Here is an 11,658-nt window from a genome sequence, read left to right as displayed (position 1 = left end):
ACTAACAGATATCACCATGAAACTTCCCCAGTTGATTACTCAGATCAGGACAATTATTTTTTTGTATTACAAGTTTTCTGATATTTTAGTTTTACGATGCAAATGAGACACTATGCTATCAAATATGTGCTAATGTGCATACGTTTTTAAATAACAGAACATCTGATTATTGGATAAAGCCAGGCTTAAAATTCTTGTTTTATTTTGTTGACGAATGAGTTTAAGTGTTACGTTTTTATGGAGGGATATGGATATCTCTTTTTACCACACAAATGATGTCCACAGCCATTAAAAATATACATTCTGGACATGTTTTTAGGAATTAATGTTCTATAAATCAGAAAATCTATAAATATGTTAAATGTGAATGTTACATTGATAAAACCCCTCTATAAAAAGCTTCAGAATATAAATATGAATTAAACTATTCTATGTTTAAATATGCAAATGAGGCTACACGGTGGTGTAGCTGGGATAGGCTCCAGTGACCCTCAACCGGATGCGAATAATCGGTTAATGGTAATGAATGAATGAATATGCAAATGACACATACTCTTATTGAATATGAGCTGATTGCATCCATTTTCACAACATCTGAATATTGGATAAGGGCAGGTTCAAAACTCTTGTTTTATTTTGTTGACGTTTAAGAGGTTTTATGGAGGGAGTTCTGGATATCTCTTTTTAACACTACATAAATCAGAAAAATAATGTCAACAGCCATTAAAAAATGCGTTCTAGACATGTTTTTAGGAATTAAATGCTCTATAAATCAGGCTATGAATTATATATAAATATAACCCATCTATAAAAATCTTCAGAATATAGATATGAATTAAACTATTTTATGTTGACGTATGCAAATGAGGCATTATTATTATTAAATATGTGCTGATTTTGCTAAATTCTTGTTTTATTTTGTTGACATAAGATTTAAGAGTTTTTCTGGTTTTTAGGAATTAAATGTTCTAAAAACCAGGCTATGAATGATATAAATATAACCCTTCTATAAAAAGCTTCACAATATAGATTGGAATGAAACTGGAAACAGAAAAGTGAGATTTCTGACTCATCCCCAGTTGATTACTTACATATTTTATGTTTAAATATACTTACATATCATATGTTTAAATATGTTAATGAGGCGTTATGTAATGCAAACTTTTTGGTGATTTAGGAGAAATCTACAGCCACAAAGTGTATTAAAATAAATGTCTATTTTGTTGTGTATTTTGGATGTTTTCTTTCCCCTAGTCTAAAAAAGGAAAACATTATGGAGGAAAAATAACCCCAAATCTTAAAAACCATGTATTGCCTTATTATCATTCTTTAATTCAAGTGTGATTCAACAACCAAAAACATAATAGATAGTTCATAATGCCCACAGTTCTTTCAAGTGAAATGTAACAATCTTCACTGATACTGCAAACACGCCGTTGAATGTGGTTATAGCTTATACAGAAGAGAAATTGAAAACAAACAAAAATAATTCCATTAAAAGCACACAGCAATTAAAGGCAAGTGAAATAAAGTATACAAGCCACCAACTAGCATCACAGTTGCTGCTATACTCGAGTCACAATTGAAAACATTTCCTGTGAAGAGCTGATGGTGAAAATGACATCAATCATAAATGAATAATACCTTGTTATTGGCATAATAAAATGGTGTTTGTACAATCAGTGCACAATGAGTGAGACACACAAAATAATAAAAACCTTCTACGTGTTCTCGCCTGATTTGAAAAGACATTCACGCGTGCTGACCTGGTCCTCGTACAGAGACTTCAAATCAGTTCAGTTCTAAACAAAATAACTCCTTCATCAACAAACTACTCATCCAAGAGTCATCACGTGGCCTCAAAGTGGCCACGATACAGACGGGATAGACATTCTTCTATCTATCGATGTGCGTCAGTGACTAACAAAAGGCAGATTACAGCACACACAGATTCAGAACCACTCGCTAATAAATTATTGACAGCTGGTACAAATACCTCAAGTAGTTTTTTACATTACTTTTTGCTCATTCACATCTTATGTACTGCAGAATTTACAAGCATACTGCAAAGCATATACAAGCATACAATACTTTTACTTTGTCTTTTTCTGTTGTTTTAAAATCAAATTTCAGATGATAAATATATGTTACAATTCAATTTGTCTTTACTTCATAGCAGATGTGTTTATTCCTGCTGTGTGCGTGTTGAGACCGACTTTTTTTGAGACAGGTTTTAAAACTCACCTGTCTCCTTCAGAGTGCGGTATGCGCTGATAAACTGCATGTAACATGCAAGTGTAATCCTTTGAGGAATGTGAAAGACTTTTTTTTTTTTCTCATTTTCACATTCAGTTCATTTCTATTTAAATAACATTTTCACCTAAAAATCCAAACACTCCTTTTCTAACAACTGTGCATTTTTTTCTTCTTTTTCTAAGTCAGGACGGCGTGTGGGAGAATCAATATGATTAAAAGCAATTTTCAGCTTATTGACTTTTTTTTTTAATAAAAACTAATGTATATATAGTTTTGAGTGTGATATTAGGCATTAAGTTGTAATGGTGTGTTCACAAAGGGCGCGAAGTGAATTAGGCTGTAGGATCACTTTTGTGTTTATTTTTATGTTAATCGAGCGAGATGCAACAGTGCAAACAACAACGTTGCCATCATCAACTGGGATGGAAATAACAACTATTGCTGCTTTGTTCATGTTGTGGAAATCTCAAATACATCCAAAAAGGAGCTGCGTCTCCACTTTCAGTTCTGGACTTCTCTTGTAGTAGGAATAGGTTTGCGGAATTCCTGGTTTTTCAAAGTTGGAAACTTACCATGGGAATTTATGGGAATTAACAGGAATAATTAGGGAATTTACAAAATAGAAGGTTCGCACTTAACAGGGAACTTAAATATAGTTGGGGAAAGTATATTTTATCATAATCTTGACTAAAACAACCAGAAGTACACTTGAATGCTGGTGGAGAGATGCACTGTCAAGATGTCCATCTTGAAATACCCGGATCATCCGTTACACAACACCTTTATGGACCAAAAAACCCGCAGTGGACGGCTCCTCTCTCTCCGTTTCAGGACGGAGAGATTCAAAAGATCCTTCGCTCCTACAGCCATCAGGCTGTCTCATTCTAACAGAGCTAACTTACTAACTAAATTTCCCCTTAGGGATAAATAAAGTAATTTTGAATTTGAATTGAATATCTCTGCTATTCCTCAATCACATAGCACACTGATTAGTGCAGGGCTAATGAAGCCACGCCCCCTACATGCACTGTGCATTCCTTCACAGCATAATCAATTCAACATTAACATGTTGAAAGGGACTTTTTGGGAGGGAGAGGGACTCTTTTCATTGTTTTAATTTTAAATTTTGAATGGGACTTTTTGGGGATTTTTTTTTTACTTAAGTTTCCAATTGGTGGGTCATGTTTCTGTTGTTCAATGAAATAATTCATTGTTCAATAAAATAATTAAAACTTGATAAAGTTCTACTTACAAATAAATCTGTTGAGATGTCATGGTTTTTGTATTTTGAATATTTCCAAAATTACCCAGCTTAACTTCCCATGAAAAGTTTCTGGAAATTTACCAATAATTTCCATCCCTTTGCAACCCTAAGTATGAACTCAAAATAAACAGATTTAGTTGCAATAGACAGATACAAAGTATGCCGAAATTACTTCAACGTGAAGCTGATTCATAAAAAGTCTGAATCAATGGTGTGTCGTCTGTCCGACAATCAAACAACTTTTATAACGCCCGTTTTCCGAGGGTGAATTTCACATCTACTTGCATCTTTGCATTGACCTACTTGATTAAATTCGCCTCACACCCGGCGTGACCACAGCGTTAGTCGTCCGCAAGATTTTCTTGACTACTTGACAAAATGTTTTGGACTTTTTTTTTTTTTTTTACACCTTCTTTGATTGCTCATTGAAAGAGAACCTGAGAGGATGAGGAGGTAGATAAGCATAGTTGCAGTGAGGTCACGATTGTACAATACAGTTGGTCGTTCTCTGTGCGAACATGGAGGAGACCCAACATTTCTGCGGATAACGCCATGCAAAGCTGAGCAATGCATTTTTGTGAATTGCTGTTCTACTGCTGTGACGTCGGTTACTTCATATTCTTCTGAGCTAGCACTCAGTATTTGTATTAAATAGTATTCAGTGATGTTCGGAGGAATTAATCCTCCTTAATGCCACAGGCTTTTTTGATGTCCTTGGGGTGTTCAAAGGCAGCTTGGACAAACTGACCAAACAGGCGCTCCATGTAGCTCTCACCCCGGGGGAACAAACCCTGCAGGAAGGCGATGTGTCCACCGTGGGCCGTCAACATCAGAGCCACATTAGGCAGGCTCTGGACTGTGGTCAACGGGAAGGCTGTGAGAACAGGAAATACATAAAAATAAAACATTTAGTGTCAAAACATCAGATAGAAATTGAATTTTCTAGGGATGTGTATTGGCTGGAATCTTATGATACGATACGTATCATGATATACGATTCAATATATTGTGATATTGCAATATATTGTGATACTGTCAAGTCAAGGCAAATATTGCAATTTTTACATTCTAATTTCAGTAAATTGCCATAGTATAAAGAATACACCACCAAACATAAAATCTGAGTTTTAAAATGTAAAATAGCACTATTTTCCCCCTTTTTTTTCCTTCCACATAGACACATATATATACATAACAAAACACATCTTACATATATTATGTTGAAAATACATGTCAGATCATATTTATCAAATCAGTAGTTTCCTTATGAAGCCAAAAACACAATCTATTTTTCCCAGTATGTTTGATATTTGTCTACCCTTAGGTTTAACGAGTTTAATGTTATTCTCTTCATACTTTGAATGTCAGGCACAGTTTTTATTCAGTCGGCCTTTCTCGGAGGTGCGGACTGTAATCATTTTGGTGTTACTGCTATCTTGCTGGCTGCCAATAGCATCTTCAATAGACATTTCTCTTTAGTCAACATGTGAGCTGCTATATTGCTCAAGTAGATTGTGAAAATGAGTGGCAAACTTCATCACTAAAACTGTATAACTTGTATTACTTCTTGCCGGTATGGTTGAACTGCTGGCAGCTCAAGAATATATGATAATGGACTACCATCTGTCCAAGGCCTGAACTGGTGGAAGTAGACCGCACAAAACTCAAAATTCAACTAATCTTCTTCCCATATAGCAACTCCAGTTTCTTGTTCCCATTTCAGTCTGATCTTGTTTGTTGAAAGTTTCTTGGTGGATTGAATATTTGAGTATATAGCACTACGTTTTGTGCCAAATCTTTGCATGTAAACCACTAACTAAAAATCAATAGTGTTTTTGAGAATCAATATATTACCAAACATAATACTGCTATCAGTGGTGGAAGAAGTATACAAATCCTTTATTTTACTTTACTTTTACTTAAAAGTACTAATACCACACTGCAAAATTACTCCACTACAAGTTAAAGCCCTGCAAAACTTACTGAAGTAAAAGTACAAAAGTATCAGCATCAGAATGTACTTAAAGTATCAAACGTAAAAGTACTCGTTGTGCAGAATGGACCCACTCACTTTTTTGGGGGGGGGTAAATATAGGGCTCATTTTAACTACTTAATATACTGTTATGAGATTTAATTTTTTTTAAGTCTAATCACCTAAAAATGTAGTAGTATAGTAGAAGTATAAAGTTACATAAAATGGAAATACTCAAGTAAAGTATAAGTACCTTAAAACTGTACTTAATTACAGTACTTAGTAAATGTACTTAGTTGCTTTCCACCACTCACTGAAGGGTATTTATTTTCTTATACCCCTAATTTTTCAAAACATGAAGACTGAAATATTAACCAAAGGACAAAAGAAAACAAGAACTTCACACCCTGTTTTAGGTGGAAATACAAGATCTGCATTCAAACCCATACACACACCACTGCAATGTGTTTTCACCCATTTTAATGTGTAGATATAAAATCTGGCAGTTAGCCAGAATTGAACTAATTCCACTAATTTAGCCAACTTCACTGTCTCTTTGGCTCAGCCTCGACATAGAAAGCAGAGGAGCTGCTGCAGTGATAATAAATTACACCGAGGCTTTAGAAAGCACAGAAAAAAGAACTGTGCAGATCAATCCTCTCGTCTCTAATAATTTTTCCAAAGGCCCTTTTAATACCAGGTTTATGTACCCACCCAGCCTAACACACTGTCCATCTTCCCCTGCTGTTTGCTCACCGTGTTGGGGAGAGAAGGGGTCATCGGCAGCGTTGAGACACAAGATGGGAACCGCAGTGTTGGGGAGTTTACTGTCTGGGCTGGCATCGTGGTAATAGTCCGTGCAAGATTTATAACCAAACAGCAAAGAGGTGAAGCGTTCGTCAAACTCACGGATAGTCTGCGCCTAGAGGAGAGGGATGAAGTGAAATAAAAAGGTATAGGAAAGGCCATCACACATAAAGGAAGATAAGAGAAGATAAAGAAGAGGCCATACCTTCAAGACATGGTCAATGTCCACTACTTTCTCCAGAACCTTCCTGTGCCTGTGAGAAACACATTTGTTTCAGTCAGGAAACAACAGATTGTTTTAGTAAATGCATCAGTTTATTAAACTAAACCGATCTGACCTGGTGACAGCACGACAGAGGCCGATGGTGAGGTATTTGTTGAAAAGCAGCCAGTTGAGCGGTTCTTCCATCGAGGCGGCAGACTTCAGTGCGTTCCAGGGGACAGAGATGGTGAAACCAGCCACCATCCCTGTCTCTGTACGCTTATGGGCCAGGTAGTTTAATAATACCATGCTGTACAAGGTAAAAGAAGAGAAAAAAAATGCAGGAAAACACAATCGCACTTTGACAAAAAGGTACTAACATGGAAAGGAAACAAAGATAGAATGCATCTGACCATAAAAGCAGTGGGAAACACCAACTCACCCTCCCAAAGACACACCAAGACCAAGCACAGGGGCCTGTGGGTAAAGTCCTTTGACATGCTGCACCACACGCTCAAGATCTGAGGTGTTGGCTGCACAGTAGGTGACAGGCGTCTGAAGCGAGCAGAGGGACAGGCGGAGCGTTACATGCTGCAGTCAGGAGCCAGATTCTGTGTTTGAACTGCTACTACAGCTGGCATTATTTTATATTCTGAAGATCACCATCAATCTTTAAAAATGAGACACCAATATATAGTTCCAATTTTTAAAAAGAGAAAATAATTTTCTTTACAGCTGGGCATTGTTGTTTTTAGCAAATGTTACTTTGTTGGTCAATCTGTGGGTTTGACTTATTGTGGAGAAATACACAATACTTTGACACAGATACTTTGAAATGCATTTTCAGTTCGTTGTTGATTTTAGTCTATTTGTGGAATTTGCTTTCAGTAATAAAAATGCAAATTATCCAGCCTTGTGTTGCGTTCCAGTCAAAGTTGGAGGTCAGAAATTCCCAGTTGGAATTTCAAACTTCCAACCTCAAATCAACACCAGACGTAAACAAGAAAACATGGCTGATCGTGTTAAATGGTTTTATTGATAAATATGTTTTTTGGGGGATAGATGGATTTGCAGAGTTCAAAGCTTTGAAGGTCAACTTTTAATACTACTTCATTGTACTTTTTCAAGTAGGAGGTAAGAAATTTTCCATTTCTGAGTTGTCTGGAACACAGCATTATGCTTCAATGTGTTTTTTTTCTCTCAATCATCGTACTTACCAACAACTCCTCCCCTCCGAGCCCTCTGTTGTTGAAGACCACACATCTAAGAAAGAAAATAACTATGAAAACAACGGCAGCAACAACTGGATATTCAGTAAAAGTTTCCTTACTTTCTTTTCAAACAAAGAACTTTATCATTAAACAGGAGACGGATGAGGAGCACCTCTGACCTGTAGCCGCGGCGGGAGGCCTGGCCGATAGCATGGAGCACATAAGACTGCTTGCTGTTGCCTGTCAGGCCTGGGAGGATCAGTACTGTGGGGCGGGTAGAGGATTCTGGGTAGCTTGCACTGTCCCGATTGTCCACCCAGTCCAGGGAGATCTGACCACCATCAACTGTTCGGATCAGCTCACTGAGGGACAAGGAGAGGATTATTAGTGCAGAGAAACTATATTGTAGTACAAGATAGGAAAAAAAGAATGTAAAAGAACAAAGGGAACTCGTGCAGGAGGTTCATCCTACTTGCGATAAGCGACGGGGGGTCTGGACTTGAGGAGGGCACAGACCAGGGTTTGAAGCCGGCCACCCCAGCACCACGGGGTGGGACTGAAGCGCTCGGTCACAATGGGACAGTGCTTGTGGAGAAATGCGCTGAAAGTCTTGCTAGAAACCAGGGCAGGTGTCTGGGAGAACAACACAGGGTTCAGAGGTAAAGCACAGGGCTTGCAAAATAAGAACTTGTAACAGGCAAGAATGCCTGAAGTGGGGGTGGAGCTTCAAGAGCAGGGTGCTTATGTGGTGTGGTAAACAGTACAGAGGTCTACAAAACCTGAGAAACACAATCCACATTATATTATGTGGGGGGAAAAACGACTTGTTTGTCATGGTAATTAACTAGCACATGACATATTTACTATAACGTATCCTCCTGGGAACTGAGGGGGAAAAGTGTCTTCCATTTTCTTGCAATTGGAATTAAATACAGAATTAAAAACTTCTCAGATGTAAGGATTCTGTATTTTTATTTATATATTTATTTATTTATTTATTTATTTTAGCTGTACATTTAATATGTTTGGGACCGCTGTTATATGAAGGCTTCGCTTTGGGCTTTAGGAAATGGCTATAGTTTTTTTTTCCACAGTTGGTAGACTAACCAAAAATTTATAGTTGCAAAATGAATCAGCAGATGAATCAATATTGAAAATAACAATATTAATGTAGTTGTCGACAGTTAACTCCTTCTATGAGAGATCCATAACTTGCAAGTTGAACAAACAGGTTGTTCAAAGCTGACAAATAAATAGAATTACATATGATTACAACTATGTTACATAGTTGTATGTAACATAGCAATGAGTTATGGATGCTTAATCTGATAGTTATAGTTATTGACAACTACAGTGGATTCTTACAGATGACATTAACACTCTACAGTGTGTTATAAACCATGTATGAATTGTCCATATGCTGGAATGGCATATAATTAACTAAATAACCATTGATTGCAGGCTGAAACATAATGTTGCATGAATGAATTGTGTAATTGAGTGTCCTGAATTTTGTAGAGTAACATTCGCTTACAAACCATACAAATCATATAATATTATATTCATAAGAGCTCAAAGTCAGATTCTGCTTGTGTTAAAATACATAATAAATATCTAGTTATTGTAATAAATATAAATATTAAGAAAGAGTAAAATGTGTTACTAAAAATATATAATAATCATAATAAATAGAAATAGAAGTATTTAAAAATTCAATAAAATAAAATTGAGTAAACAAAGAGTTTTTAAAACTAAAAATTAAAGAAATTAAATGTGTTAAATAAATAAATAATTGGTTAATTGTAATAAATGGAAATAGAAGTATTTGAAAATTAAATTAAATCAAATTGAGTAAACAAAGCAACATTTTAAAGTTAAAGATTAAAGAGTCAAATGTGGTAAATAAATAAATATTGAATAATAGTAATTAACAGAAGGAGTATTAAAAAGCTTTAAAAAAATTAAAAGATTAAATTTGTGTTAAATACATAACCACTGAATAATTGTAATAAAAAGAAATAGTATTAAAAAGCTAAAAATGAAAAAGAGTAAATGGTGTTAAATAAATAACCACTGAATAATTGTAATAAATACAAATATTATTAAAAAGCTAAAAATTTAAGATTAAAATGTGTTGAATAAATAAACATTCAATAATTGTAATATAAATAGTATTAAAATATTTTAAAGAGTAAAACGTGTTGAATAAATATTTAATAATTGTAATAAAAAATAGAATAAACGGAAATAAGATAAAACATAAAAAATAAAGATTTAAATAAATAAACAACGAAAAAACCGATAGCACTAGTACAATGAAATAGAGAAGACAACAGTTAAATGAATAAATAAATAAAAGCAACAGACTAAAATGAATAAAAGGCAATGAAAGAGAAAGGTAACCGTGGATAGATAGAGCAGTGTTTACCGCTAACCTTTACCGCAGTGACTGACCTGACACTTGCGGCCCCACAGATAGTACAGTGCGGCCGTGAGGGAGCAGATGAACACCGTGTAAGGTCTGGAGACACACTCCCAATATGTTATCCACAGCTCCAAATGAGATAAAAGCATGATGTCTATCTAGTAACTGCAGAAGAGAGCTAAACCTGCTGCTGACGATGGGCTCCAGCGTCATTAACTCTTGTCATTGACTCTTTAACGGGACAGACAACTGACACGTTAGTTACAGTAATGTCGGACAACCTGCCTTCATCATCACCAGCTAACGTTAAAGATGTTTTACAGCCGCTCCTTGTCTGCCACACGACCCATCACCACCGAGGGCAATGACAGAAAGCCGGTATCCACCTGCGGGCTTATTCAGCGGTGTTTTCTCCGGCGGCCGCTGCTTCCTGGTTCTCAGGCCACAACGGAAGTTCGTATGTTTAAAGAGACAGCGGCCTCTAACGGCCCGCCTCCACCGCGCTGATAGGCTGAGAGAGAAGTAGATTATCTCTGTTGTAGGGCGAGATACGGCATTAACGGACTACAAATATGGACGAACCGACGACTGACGCGCATGCGCCCTTCTTCTTCTCCGTCTTTCTTCATCTTCTACTTTGTTTGTATTTCTTTTTCTTCTTGTTCTTCTTCTTTTTCTTCTTCTTCTTCTTTATTTGACTTATTTTTCCTTTTCTTCTTCTTTTTCTTTTCTTCTTCTGATTTGTTTTTCTTGTTTCTTCTTCTTCTTCTTCTTCTTCTTCTTCTTCTTCTTCTTTGTTTTACCTCTGTTTTCTTTTATTTTTGTTTTTCTTCTTCTGCTTCTTTGTTACTTTTTTAAATTATTCTTTTTTTCTTATCTTTCTTCTTCCTCTTTGTTTTACTTATTTTTTTATTTTATTCTTCTTCTACTTTGTTTTTCTTCTTTTTCTTTCCTTCTTTTTCTTCTTCTTCTGCTTCTTTGTTTTTCTTCCTTTTTCTTTTTTCTTCTTTGTTTTTCTTCTATTTCTTCTTCTTCTTTGTTTTACTTCTTTTATTATTCTTTGCTTTTATCTTCTTTATATATCTTCTTCCTCCTCTTTTTTTCTTATTTTTCTTCTTCTTCTTCTGTTGCTTCAACGGTTTTATCATCAATCACAATCTTGATTGTTTGTTCTTAAATTAAACTTGGTTAGATCATAACAACAGTGCTGCTGTTCTGATTGAATCAGCTCCTCTCAACTTCAGTTTTATAAGTGAAGCCAGAGTGCATAAGAAAGGAGAAAGTGTGGATGTTTTGTTTAATGGTTCCCTCCAATGCAAGCAGAAACGTAGCAGAAAAGTATGGAAACTTTGCCTCCTTTGAATATGTGGCTCTAAAGTTGAATTCTTCTTCCCGAGTTTTGTTCCTAAGTATCTACAGGCCACCTAAATACTGCGCTGTACTTTTTTGAATTACTGTCTATAATCTGCATTGACTTTGACTGTGTAGTTATTGTTGGTGATTTTTCATTTGCATTCATG

At 35.8% G+C, this 11,658-nt stretch overlaps 1 protein-coding gene across 2 annotated transcripts; it reads right to left on the bottom strand.

Moving 5' to 3' along the window:
• Positions 1 to 3,992: 3,992 nt before the first annotated feature.
• LOC131991290 (phospholipase ABHD3-like) lies at positions 3,993 to 10,683 on the bottom strand. Of its 2 annotated transcripts, none has more exons than XM_059356641.1 (9): positions 10,168 to 10,683; positions 8,186 to 8,346; positions 7,893 to 8,075; positions 7,720 to 7,765; positions 6,945 to 7,057; positions 6,639 to 6,812; positions 6,506 to 6,554; positions 6,250 to 6,415; positions 3,993 to 4,394 (listed from the first exon to the last, which is right to left on the bottom strand). In XM_059356641.1, the coding sequence occupies exons 1-9, from the start codon at positions 10,285 to 10,287 to the stop codon at positions 4,198 to 4,200; spliced, it is 1,209 nt and encodes a 402-aa protein (XP_059212624.1). In that variant the 5' UTR covers positions 10,288 to 10,683; the 3' UTR covers positions 3,993 to 4,197. The 2 variants fall into 2 exon arrangements, with proteins under 2 accessions (XP_059212624.1, XP_059212625.1); XM_059356642.1 differs by having other exon boundaries at positions 10,424 to 10,681.
• Positions 10,684 to 11,658: the final 975 nt, after the last annotated feature.

The sequence above is a fragment of the Centropristis striata genome, chromosome 18 (assembly GCF_030273125.1).
Source record: "Centropristis striata isolate RG_2023a ecotype Rhode Island chromosome 18, C.striata_1.0, whole genome shotgun sequence".
Lineage (NCBI taxonomy): Eukaryota > Metazoa > Chordata > Actinopteri > Perciformes > Serranidae > Centropristis > Centropristis striata.
Note: the sequence above shows the minus strand (reverse complement) of the source record. Positions and strands in the feature narration are given on the sequence as shown.